This window comes from Cynocephalus volans, chromosome 17 (assembly GCF_027409185.1).
Source record: "Cynocephalus volans isolate mCynVol1 chromosome 17, mCynVol1.pri, whole genome shotgun sequence".
NCBI classification, from domain to species: domain Eukaryota; kingdom Metazoa; phylum Chordata; class Mammalia; order Dermoptera; family Cynocephalidae; genus Cynocephalus; species Cynocephalus volans.
Window position 1 is genome coordinate 3,377,571 of NC_084476.1, and position 13,023 is coordinate 3,390,593.

At 53.4% G+C, this 13,023-nt stretch overlaps 1 protein-coding gene across 2 annotated transcripts in view; it reads right to left on the reverse strand.

Moving 5' to 3' along the window:
- Nucleotides 1-13,023, reverse strand: part of COL5A1 (collagen type V alpha 1 chain) — a 170,783-nt gene that overhangs the window by 27,884 nt on the left and 129,876 nt on the right. For both annotated transcript variants that reach the window (XM_063082334.1, XM_063082333.1), the window contains exons 35-44: nt 12,702-12,746; nt 12,190-12,243; nt 11,042-11,095; nt 7,818-7,871; nt 6,805-6,912; nt 5,259-5,348; nt 5,108-5,161; nt 3,703-3,810; nt 1,244-1,351; nt 251-304 (exon numbers count right to left, since the gene is read on the reverse strand). In XM_063082334.1, coding sequence (XP_062938404.1) covers nt 251-304; nt 1,244-1,351; nt 3,703-3,810; nt 5,108-5,161; nt 5,259-5,348; nt 6,805-6,912; nt 7,818-7,871; nt 11,042-11,095; nt 12,190-12,243; nt 12,702-12,746 — 729 coding nt within the window. The remainder of the gene's footprint in view (nt 1-250; nt 305-1,243; nt 1,352-3,702; nt 3,811-5,107; nt 5,162-5,258; nt 5,349-6,804; nt 6,913-7,817; nt 7,872-11,041; nt 11,096-12,189; nt 12,244-12,701; nt 12,747-13,023) is intronic.

Genomic DNA, 13,023 nt, shown 5'->3' on the forward strand with positions numbered 1-13,023 from the left:
CACACACACACACACAGACACACACACACACACACACACACGCACACACACACACACACACCAGACACCACACACACACACACACACACACACACACACACACACACACACACACACACACAACCAGACTTCAACAGGAAAGAAAACCAGTCAGCAATGTTGGTAATGACACACATCACGCTGGGCACGTGGCCACATGCGTGGCACCTCTAAACGTGGCACCCACCTGCACTCACCCGCCACCTCTTACCTGCTCGCCTTTGTCCCCCTTGCTGCCCTTCTGCCCTGGCTCCCCGATCTCTCCCTAGGGAAAGATGGGGAAGACTCCATTAGACAGCGTAGTGACCATGTGAACCTTTTCTGTTCCCCAGAATTAATTTTTCCTGGAGATTAAAAATCATCTCCACTCCACATGGCCCTATAAATTTCCTAAGGAGAAATGTTTCCATATATTCATTTGATTTCCTTTTTAATACAAGGATCAGAAAGGATGAGGTCTTGGTCTTATGGTATATAGGATTTTAATAGACTTGAAAATGTGGGAAAAGTCATATTGAAAATATTTACTTTCTTTTCCAAATTGGACTGCTAACATGACAACGTAATAATAGGCAGTTACTGTTTCCAAGGAAGTTATTAAAAGCTCCTCAGTATTTCTATTGGTGCAGGGCTGTCTTCCATCCTGAGATGTAAAGCATCATCTATGTGGAGGTGACAAAGTTGGGAATGTCACCAGAGAGTTACCACAAATGCAAAGTTAAACCAAAGAGCTCAATTTCACTGTCTTCATTAAATGAAATATAAAATATGAGCTCCTGCAGCAACAGCATTAGAATTATAAAGCACACGCTAAATGAAAGGGAGCCTTGATAATTCCAGTGAAGACATTTAAAAATAGATATTGGGTAAAACCTCATTATACCGGGCTCTGCAGATTCAGAATTTGAAATGATTCAGGGGGAGCAGGGGGCATTTTTCTTTGCTCCGGCTACTAACGGCCAATGTCGGGGGCAACATTAAAACTTTACAGAGGAAAACAGTTTCTAAAGCCCCTCCAGCATGCTGGAGATTTCATTTATTACCATTATTTCTTCACTGCTTTGAAAGCACCCACTAGCGCCAGGACAGCAGGATGGGTGCAGTGGCTCTGACGGTGGAGCTTCCACGCCCGCATGCAGACTGCTGTCACTTGCACCTGCCAGCCTGGCCCGGTGTGGCCATGCACCTGCCCGTGTTTCCTTACCTTATCTCCATCTTCTCCTGGGGGACCCACAGGGCCAGCTGGACCAGGCAGCCCCACAGGACCCTGGAGACCATCTCGGCCAGCAGGGCCTTGAGGGCCTTTCTCGCCCTAGAGAGGACAGAAGATCTCTGGTCAAACGTAGCTCCAGGGTGGGAATATCCCATCACCAGCTCATCACTCGAGGGAGAAACCCTTGGGCAGGAAGCTGGGAGCTCTTGGGGAGTGACCTTAGCCACAGTCCTAATGGATTGCAGCCAGGCACATGGAGGGCCGACTCTGAGCCCCGTCCTGGACCATGAACTTCCAGTACATTGCTTCATTTAATACACGTTCATCCTATGAAGGGCTGCTCTTTCATAGAAGGGGAGACTGAGGCACAGTTAGCAAGCAGTAGACCCAGGATTCAAACCCAGCCAACCAAATTCCTGAGCCTGTGTGTGGAATCATCTAAGCTAGTAACCAGGAGACAAGCCAAGGGACCAGGAGGGCCTCCAGCAACCAACTTTCTCACTCTTTTGATTTTCCAAACACCCTTCCTGCACACACACACACACACACACACACCAGTGTGCATGCACACACACAGCACAGACAAGCACATGAACGTGCACACACGGACATGCACACACACGGATGCACGTACGCACACACATGTGCACACGTGCACACGCTATCCTTCCTGTCCTCATAACTTTGATTCATATCCCTGCTCGTTGCCCCTCAGTGATCTCCAGTGACCCTTTCTAAGCTTCTGCTTTGCTCAGTTTTATCAGCCTCCGCATCACTCTGAATGGCATGAACGTTCTCACCCAGTCAGGAGTCCCTTTCTTCCAACAGATACACAGAAAGAGGGTGTGCACGTTGGGGAGGAGGACATGAAGACAAAAGTACATTCGGTGTTGGAACCTACACGTGGCTGGCATTCGCTCACACGTCACTGTCCCATCTCATCCCTGCCTGCCTGCCACCACCCGCTTTCCACACCTCAGGTGTAGCTCTTGTGGTATAAACAGCCACCCCAGGCAAGCCAGAAAATGCCAAGGCTAACAGGATGGCTTTCATGGAACTGTCCTGTCCTGCGTCACTGGTCAGGCCAGCAGTTCTTGGAGATGCCCTGACCTTTTCTCGACCTTTCCTTCTCGCTGGAACTATTCTGGGAATGACAAGCTTCTCCCCAGAGAGTACAGCTCTTGCAAGGTTTCTGCTTAAATACTGTATTTACTCTCTTGAGACAATGAGCCAAGCCGTTTCCAACACCAAATTCTGTGCACTCTATACGTGCTAAATGCCCAATAGGCTTCGGTTTTCTGGCACAGAATCCGGCTGGATCCACATCCTGGATGCCTCGTTGCAAATGATTAGATGCCATCAAAATTGCCAATAAGAAATCCCAAGGCTTCTCCATGGTGCAGGTGTTCCCAACGTGGTTTCAAGGGGCAGGAGGGGGGGGTCTTTGCCCAGGGAATGTCACCAGGCTGTTGTCTCCGCCATTAGCCACCAGGTGCAAAACACACAAGGAAATTTCACTTTTCCAGCAAAATCAATCAGCACACGTGCCTAACTCCACCAGAGACCCCCATGCTGGCATCCGCCTGTGCCCCAAAGCAGAGGCTCGTTCGGACGCTGAGTTGAGACGAGAGGTTGAGCTGCTGGGTCTCCACAGCTGTGTGAATGCAGGAGCAGGTGGGAGGCTGCAAATCATGCGGGCCAAGTGGGAACAGGCGAGCCACTCCTGTGAGTGGCAGCGCGTGGTGTTTTGTGAGTGATCGGGGAAGGTGGATGGCAGCCTGCTTCCCATGAGGGAGACCAAGATTTGGGCAGTTTTAAGACACACTCCTTCCTACCCTTGAGATTTCACAAAGTCTGCAAAATTTGGGGTTCACCAAGAGGTCGGCTTGTGGTGGACACAGAGGAAGGAGTCTTCCCATGACCCGTCTCCCATCCCTCCTTAGCTAGACATCTTTCCTCCACGTCTTCCCCCAGACCAACAAAGAGGAGTATCCTGTTCCAAATACCTGTCTTTCTCATAAAAAGACTGGGGCCAGCGGCGAGGAGTGGGCAGCTGTGCCCATCCACATCCATGGCACTCCGGGGCTGGACAGAGACCAAGTCCACCAGGGACAGACTGTCTCCACCCCTCCCTCTGTCTGCCCATGCTGGGACACCATCGTGCAGGTGTGGGCAGGCTGAGCTTTGTCCGGCACCTCCCCACGGAGCCCCCAGCTCAGCTGTCTTGCTGAAAGGTGGCCGTGCTGGGAGTCCTGGCCTTGGGCCTCAGTCCAGATACCTCGGAACATATGCACTTTTCTAGGGAATGATCGCAAACTTTACCCCACCCCATTCTGCAACCCCCAGAGAAATGCCTGTGGAGACATCACAGGGGGAGGGACAAAGCTGGACATGGTGATGACCCCCAGCACCTCCAGGAGAAGGCCTCCCCCAATCAGAGGAGTACTTACAGGAGCCCCCTTCTCTCCAGCAGGCCCTGGAGGTCCCTGGGGCCCAGGTCTCCCTGGAATTCCAATTGGCCCAGCAGCACCAGCTGGACCTCTCTCTCCTGGAGATCCCTGGGGTAGGACAAGAAAACGGTTTGTTTCAAGGCTCTCAAACTGCGTGGATATGATTTCCTAAAGCACCACTTGATCACGCCACTGACCCCCTCACTCTAGAGCCCACTGTAGCTCCCTATGGCCCTTTGCAAAGACAAACTATTTGGTCTAGCATTTGAGGCTGTGTGTTATCTGGCCCCCTCTTGGCTCTTCCGAGGCCTCCCGAAATTCCAAGCTCACACATGCTCCCACCCCCCATGTCTGAGAACACGCCTCCTTCATGTTTGCCTTCAGTGACCTCCCTCTTCTAGGAGCCTGGCGCCCACTCTTCCTTTTAGGGTCTGCCTGCACACAGGACACCACGCTCCACTACGCCCCTCCATGCTGTAGCTTTTACAGGGGGATGCCTTGCTCCAAGGCAGGCACTGCTGATGGGAGGCACCAGCCTAATTTCTGGGTCACATCGAGAGGCCACTGCTGCCCAGCGGGCCCTCCACCTGCCTTTATCAGCAGGAAAGGAGATGTTTTCATTTCCATGTGACTTCCCCACCACTGTCTCTCTCAAATGACCCACAGCTCAGTTAGGGGAAACTGGGATGTCATTTAGTGATCTACCTTAAGCCCAGCCCGGGCAGCTCAGGCAGCCCCACACCTGTGCCTCTGAGGGGGCCATCAGCCAAGAGCTAGGAGCCTGAGGTCATGCTGCTTGGTGGGGGGGCAGTGGGCAGCCTCCCACAGCCCCCCATTGATTCCACTAGACCACAGCTGACGGTGTGGACACGGAATCTTTAGGTGTCTCTTCACTGGAATCTTAAAAGTGGGAGGGATCCCCTAGTGTGGACAGCAGACAAGAGCCCCTGCACCAGCAGGTCTGCAGACAGCCCTCCTGCCTGTGTCGGGCAGCACAGCCCTGCCGTGGGCAGTCCAGCCAGAGGATGCATCCTCAGAGCCCATGGACACTTGTTTGTGTCCCCTCCCCTGCTGGCCAAAGACCGACATGCGCAGGGCAGGTGGGCTTTCTCCTTGCTCCTACAGGGACAGGTCTCAGCAGGCCACGCAGGGTCCCCCCTCCCACTCTCCAGGCTGCCCAGTCCTCCGCTGTCCCTCACACAATGTGCCCCCAGATTCTTTGTCACCCTGGCTACCAGTTTGGGACACACTGTCTATAGCCCTCCCAAAGTGATCTTCACCCTGTCCTGCCCAGGACACAAGGTGGGGACACAGGCAGCTGCATGCTCTCCGGGCTCTCAGGGACTGCCCTGTCTTGCCTTCAAAGTAGGTTTTGAGGAAGAGGAGGGGACAGGTTTTGACTCACCGCAGGGCCTGGTGGGCCAGGGGGGCCTTCGCTGCCCTTCAGTCCAAGAGCTCCCTGCAAAGCAGTGAGAGTGGGGTCAGGGGCACCACGGGGAGAAGCCCCCGGGGCTGTGCACTGCCCGACTGCACTCCCTGCCTGGTCCCTTACTCACCACTGGGCCAGGAAGCCCTCGGTCCCCAGGGAAGCCACGTAATCCTGGAGGGCCATCTTTCCCGGGGAGGCCGGCGGGGCCTGGGTCACCCTGAAAACAGAGCCAGAAATGAGCTCTTCCTGGAGCCAGCGGCTGCAGGCCCCTCACTAGCCCCTGAGCAATGCCCGAGATCAGGGTCTGCTGGGAGCTGGGCCAAGGCCTTCGTATCAAGATCCACCTCCGATTTGAGTTGGATTGAGGTTGCCCCAGGACCCTTGGCGTTAGAAGGAATTTGAGTCTCGGCTGGGCTGCCTGGCAGCTCCACACACTTTGAGCACTGACCCAGCCCACGCCAGGAGCCACGTCTACCAGGCCAGCTCTGGGTGTGGATCCAGGGACGGATTTGACTGTGACTCTCCACCAAGCTCCATGGAGTCCCAGAGCCCCTCCCCCTCCCAAGTCCTGCAGGGCGACGACAGGCTGAGCAGGAGCCGAGGGTGCCATCGACCCTCTTCAAGTTCTTGGGTCTCATTATCTAAGACGGTGCATAGGTACAGGCACCGTGGCTAACGCGATGTTGGCAGTATCGCCCTAAACAGGCTCCTCACTTAAGGGGCTTGCTTCAGCCTAAAACCACATTTTCTAAAGAGGCACCACCTCAGTCTAGACCTCCCCTGAGGTACGTTCAAGTGTTGATAGCTGCCAGAATTTTCTCCGGGGTCCAACATGGGAGCATGGGGGTCTTCCCAGCCCAGCAGGTCAAATGCCCTTGGCCTCCTTTGCCAAGTCAGAGGGCTCTCTTTGTGTCTGGGTTATACACACACACATATGCATGTGCACACATGTAGATGTGTGCACGTGAGTGTACGTATCTCCAAGTACACACGAATGTATTCAAGTGCACACACACACATAATTTTTTTCAATATTTCTTAATTTGCTTTACTATTTTTTAAAGCTTATTCCTGTATGTGGCCATATAAAAGGCAGAAGAGCTTTTATTTTCTGCGTCCCTTATTGAAAAGTTGAAAAGGGAAGGCTTTTTACCTTTATGCTAATACATAGGAAATTATGACACCCAACGTGGGGCACCCTTGTTGGACAGGGTACAAAAGGGGACAGTGTGAGCCAGTCCTGAGAGGTAGGGTAGAAACATGCTGCTTTTCCACTTTTACAACTTATTTTTAGTATCTTACAGTAGGGGATTTTTAAAAGGATCACTTTCTACTAAATTCGTTTTAGACATACGAAGGGTTATGGCTTTTCATCCCCTTCTGGGAGCAGCAGGCGTGGCACTGGGGAAGGAGCTGTCAGCAGAGGGGCCGAGGACGGTTTTGATCCCTGTGTTTCCTCTACAATCCCATCCCTGTGGCAGGTCAGCTCAAGTCCTGGTTTAATTCAAGCAAAAGTGGAGCTACATTTATGGGTTTTAGAGCAAACTGGCATGAAGAGCATTTGTCTGAGAAATTACTCATTATTGAAAAAGAGCAAGAGAAAACAGAGACAAAGTCCCAAAACGATTCCTCAGGAGAAACCCGGACTGCCGTGGAAGGCTTGAGACACCCACCTTCGTCCCTTCTTTTCCAGCAAGGCCTGGGAGCCCCTGTTCACCAGGGGGGCCGGGAGGCCCAGGGTGGCCACGCTCACCCATTGGACCCGTTTCTCCCGTGGGACCCTACGGGGAGAATCAAAGTCAGCCACAAGACAGTCTGAAGTGACACATGAAGGAGTGACCTTCTCTCCCTAAATCTAGGGATAGTCCTAACCCTGGAGGCAAAGGGCCCACTGCAGGCCCACCACACCTCCACGTTCCTTTGCAGGTCTCCTCCTTCCGGCAAAAATTCAGAAAGAAAAAGATCAAAGCAAGCAGGGTGGATATTGTTAAGCCGCCCACTGCCTGGCCCCATGAGTACTCTTCTTCCCCCAACCTGATGCCTTGCAGGAGGCCAGCCAGGCCTGCACATCCCAGGATGTAGCAGGGACAGCTGAACCAGCTGCAGGAGAGGAAAAAAGCCACAGCAGGGCGATAGCCCACGGGTCCTTCAGCTCTGTGGCTGCAGCAGTCGCTGTCTTATGCACCACTGCACCAGGCATGAGGTTCCTAAGACAGGTGACAGCCGCCCTACTTGGCTGCTCTGAGCCACGGCCCTCACTGATCTGCTGGCCGTGAGAACAGCCGGCCCACAGCATGCAGACAGGGCCAGTGGCAGAATTCGGCCACCTTGGGTGCCCCCAGCAAGGACAAGTGGACAGAGCTGGCCCCTGCCCTGGTGCAAAAGCCAGACTCCCAAGCCTGGCTCTGGTCTGGTGCCTACAGCCCTGCAAGCCTCAGCAGCCATTGATGTTTTGCGTGCTGGGTCCACGTCAAGTGATCATAGGTGAGCCCTCTCTTCTCTCAACGTGGCCTCCCCCTCTGGGGACAAATCTGCTCATGTTAATATGCGTGGGGACGTAAGATTCCCTACCAACAGCACCTGCAACTGGCATCATGGGGGAGCTAACACCTGGGCCACGGTCCTCCCTCCTGTGTGGGTGGCTGATGCCAGCTGACCCCTAGACCCCGGCTGTGCTGTGACTCACCTGAGGGCCGACCACGCCAGGGGGGCCTGGAGGGCCAGTCTTGCCTTGGAAGCCCTGTCGAGAGAGAGGCGCCACGCTGAGATGGCTGCCCACCCCCCACCCGCCCTCTCCCCAAATGGTGGATGTTCCAGACTTCCTCTGAGGGGGCCCCTTTCTCCTGTTTCACTTTTGTATTAATTTCATGAAGGTAATGAAGACAGACAAGTTAGTTTCACCAGCCGCTTTTCCATCACTGTTTTTATGCTGAGAAACATCATCTTTATCACGTCACTGCGTGTCACTTTCTGCGTAGACTCGGCGTCATTTCTAGACGTGGGCGCTGCCTCTGGGCTGTTTCTCATCAGTGACGGTGGGGGACTTTCCTGCCTTTGTCATTACCGGCTCTCGTGCAGGGCAGGTGGGTTTGTCAGCCTGCTCTTCTGCGTGTATTTAAAACAGGCAAGAGGAGGAACTTGCTGCTTTCACAATCCAGCAGCTCGCATGTGTAATTTTAGTTCAATTCCATGAGAATATCTCATTTCTGTTCTATAAGCTCACATGCACGTCAGTCCTGGCTTAGCTTTGGGTGTTTGTTATGCTTCCTACGCTCTCCTTCACAGGACAGAAATAACCTTAAGGCAATGCAGGCTTAATTTCTGGGCGCATCTGCCGAGCATAGCAGGTGCCTATGAGATGCCATCTGCAGGTGCCACATAACACTGACAGGGACATGCGTACGCTGCACCAGGAGGCCTTAAAAGGAAGCCCTAGACTCTGGAGAGGGCAGTGACTAGCTCTGAGGCCACAGCTAGGACTGGAGGGTGGGCAGACCCCCCCACTGGGCTCATGGCCTCATGGCCCCACAGTCTAGCAGCCAACACGCAGGCATTTAAGATTCCACACTTAGCTGCTGGCCCTGTGAGCCTACAGCAGATGCAGCTTCTCTGCCAATTCTAGGACGGCTCTCTTCTTCAAGCCCAGCTAAGGTGCCCATGATGGGCCAAAATGGTCACTTACTTATTTATTTTTATTTATTAAGAATATTCATGAGATACAAAGCTAATTGTCACCCCGCCTGCCCACGATGTGAGGGCCAGATTCATACTGGGGGCACACCCATTATCAGAAATTACTTTTGTACCCCTTGTCCCCACCCAATTATCCCCCAACCTCCCCTCCCCGCCACTCCACTTTGTAGCCCTGGAGAAACTTATGTTGAGTGAAATAAGCAAAGCACAGAGGGATAAATACTGCATGTGCTCACTCATACGTGGGCGCTAAGAGAGAAAGGAAGAAAGGAGAGAGACCGCCGTAGTGCCGTGGTCGAACAGAGGGAGGGGACATTCCCGGAAGGGTCACTTTAAATGCAGCATTCTCTGCAGGTTACACCCACAGGGTCAGAAACAAGTGTGGTGAACAGGGGGCTTTCCCCACTCAGTGCACCAGGGCAGACATGCCTGGGGGCGGCAGGAGCCTTGGTTAAGTTTTGCTAAAGTCCATGTTAATATCTAAGGCAAGAAAGGCCTCCCTCTCTGGCCCATGGTTGGGGACCACCCATGCTGCTGAGGATAGAATTTGTCATCATCTCCTTGCTGAGAGAGAAATAGGCTTTTGGCTCACATTTAGAGGAAATAATGACCACTTGTGTTTCCGTTTTCAAAAGAAAGAGAAAGTCAACACCCTGGGAAAGACCTTTCTGGAGAGTGTGTCTGGACTAGCCCATGGAGGAGACGCCACGTTCCAGGTGAGACTCAGAGGCAGGGGCTTCCACCGGCCTTGCTGTCGAGCCCGTGTCTATGGGGACAGCCAGGCACAGCAGCAGGTAGCTGGAAAGTGCATATATAACTACCCAAGCAAAGACAAGCAGCTTAATTATTCTACCAGCCTCTTTCCAGAACAAGTCCGAGGAAGAAAAGCAGACAGCACGCAGAAACCTCTTATCTTGTCTCCTTGGCAAGGCATGAGAAAAAAACATGCAAAGAGCAGAAGAAATGTTTTAATTTTTCTCTATAAACAAAAGAGCAAAGTAATCTCCATTTATCAGCCAGCATGTGCTATGCAGAACACCGGCGAAGGTATAATTAAAAGAGGTTTCATCACAGTGAACCAAAGAGACACAAAAGGGATATTTTTAAAAAGCAGGCACCAAGAGCACATTAAATATGGCACCTGAGAACGCTTCGCGAGGGGTTACAGGCTACAGAGACAAAGGGCCGTTACATCAGCACCTCCTTGGTGGGAAAAGTTTACATCTGTGTGATTCATCCTTCACACGGACAAAGCAGGTACACACCCAGAGAATGAACACAGCACTGCAGCAAGGAAGTCACACGACAGTGCGAAGCCCCAGCTGTTGCAAGCCTGGAGCTCCAAGGTCACAGGTATGACCAAGGTCAAGGTGGGCCTCCACCCTTTCCCAAGACACGCCTTCCGTGAACTGGGTCAAATCCCGAATGGCTAATGGGGCCATGAAATGATCATATTTCTGATAAATGCTTTTTCTCCCAACTGAAAATGTTGGGGTTCTTTATCATAGATGATGTAGACTGTGATATACATTTCTAAAGTAAGGGCAAGGTCAAAGGTGATCCTAGATTGCAAAGATGCCGATCAGGGTCACAGTGAAGTGCCAAAAAGGGCCAAATTTCAGCACAACTGGGGACTCATCTCCTTTGCTATAAAAGAGGAAGTCACAGGCATCCTCCAAACCCCTGGATTGGAGCTGAACGACCTACAGAAACACAGCTGGGGTCCATGCAAGGCACCCGGCCCTTCTCTTGAAATTCTGCCACATGAAATAACTGAATGACACAGCTGAAAATGCAGAACCTTTCCAACTACTCTCCAATTTAAAACATGCAATTCAAGTTAAATTGCACTCACAATTATTCTGGAGAAGAAAAAAAATTCGCATGCATAAGGTTTCAGTACGCCGATGATATTTTGTTTGCATCCTGATGGTTTTAAATGTGGCCTTTGACCAAAGGGGCTAAGACCAGCAAAAAGGCAGCACCTGCCTTCTGACCTGTGACAGCACAGGGTGCTGCTGGCCTGCACAGCTGTTCTGCATCAGGATCACCCCACAGCCTGACCCCAAGTCAAAAGAAGATGGCCTGGTCCTTGAGAAGCCTTCCCAAGGTTGACAGCTCTCTCCCAAGCCTGGAGGGTCCTCCTGGACCATGTGGGGCAGCACATGGAGCGTCCATGCACAGGGCTGTGGGACAGCCAGCAAATACAATACTCACAGTCTCGCCTCTCTGTCCAGGGTGTCCCGGGAGCCCATCCTTGCCTGGGGGGCCCTGAAAAAAGAACCAAAGGAAAGAAGATTCATTCAGTTCTGAGAAGCACCCACCTTCAGGATTTAATGCCACAAGGGGCAACAAAATTACCCTTTGATTTCAATGACTCTTGCTTTCAACTTCCTCTGAGAAAGCGGATCACCCACAGTCACGGTGACAGTGATGATAAAATTAAGAATGCAATTATCATCCTTGCCTCCCAGGGAGAGGCCAGTCACCTTCCCCAGGCCCAGCTGGGTGGCTCGAGCCGTGCTGGGACCCAAGTCTGCCTGGCTTGAAAGTCGCACTCCTTCCCGGCCACTGGCCACTCTCACGCCCCGTGAGGCAGTAATCCCCACTGTCAGATGCCTTTCCATTTTAGGGGGTATTAGAAGAAATATATTGTACCTGCTGTAAACTGAATTGTGTCCCCCCAAACATGCTGAAGTCCTAACTCCCGGAACCTGTGCCTGTGACCTCACTTGGAAATAAGGTCTCTGCCAGTGTAACCGAGTTACATGAAGTCACGCTAAGGAGAGTGGGCCCTAGTCCAGTGACTGGCGTCCTTACAAAAAGAGAGATCTGAAGACACAGGGAGCCACAGAGAGGAGAAGCCACATGGGGACAGAGGCAGAGACCAGGGCGATGCGTCTACAAGCCAAGGGGCCCCAAGCACGGCAGCAGCTACCAGGCGCTGAGAGAGGCACAGAATCGCGCCCACGGCCTGCGGAAGGCACCAGCCCCGCTGACACTGCCATCTCAGACTCTGGCCCCCTGGCACTGTGAGAGAATACATTTCTGTTGGTTTTTGGCGATTTGTTATGGCAGCCACAGGACACTAACACAGCCACCAGCTGGAAAATCACGATGGTCCAGGTTAGAAAGGAATCCCTAGTGCGGCTCTCTCCGGCGCAGGAGGACCGGGCAGGTGGGTATGGCTGCAGAATGCCTGTCAGCCGGGGGGCCGTTCCCCTCATGCTGACCCCACCAGCGCTCCCCCACGTGCCTCCCTTCCCACAGCCCGCTGTGAAGAGCCTGTGGGAAGGACAAGCGTGCCCAAGACACACGGTCGGAGTTGCCAACCCATGCCAGCCCAGCAAGGAGAAACTACTTACAGGGGGGCCCTTTGGTCCAGGAAACCCCGTGGGTCCTTGGGGTCCGTTGGGTCCCTGGGGACAGAGAATGGCCAGAGTGAGGACAGAAGTCCTCTCTCCAGCATGTCGGGGCCCAGCAGCTCCCCTCAACCCCCACTGTCTTCACCGTGTCCCTGGCACTCTGCGTGCAGGCGTCATTTCTCACTGCCCTCATGACCTTTCTCAGTTTACTCCAGCCCCTCCCTCCCCTATGAGAAACAGGAGGGCCCATCAGGGGTCACAGAGCAAGGTCACAGGGCCCTAGGGTTAGGGCAGGGCCGAGGACATCCGAGCCACCTCCCAAACCCCACACCAGGCCAAACAGACACACCTCAGACTGACGGAAGCCGTCACTCCCGGGGAATGAGGCTCTGCCAGGACCTGAGGCAACCCTCTCCCTCAGCAGGCGGAGGTGTGCCCCACTGTCCCCAGCCCACCCTGCCAGGATGGGCGGAGGGCACACTGGAGGCAGGAGCTGGGCTGGAGGCGCTTACCCGTTCACCAGGAGGGCCGGCTGGGCCGTCACCGCCAGAGTTGCCCTTGGAAGGGAGGGAGAGCAGAGAAAAGCTTATTACTGCTATTATTTGATGAAAACAGTCTGGCCCACGACTTCATCAAAACTGCTGAGTCCAAGGCTGTCTCCTGCTCTTCTCAGGGTGGCCTCGACCCTCTGTGCAGGGCAGAGCACATCAGCACTGACCCACGGCTCCCAGAGCTCACGCGTCCTCCCACCTCTAACACGCAGCCGGCAGGGAGGGGACACCAATAGAGCTGTGACATTTCGAGGAGAACAGTCTCCTGGCATTGGACAAAGGC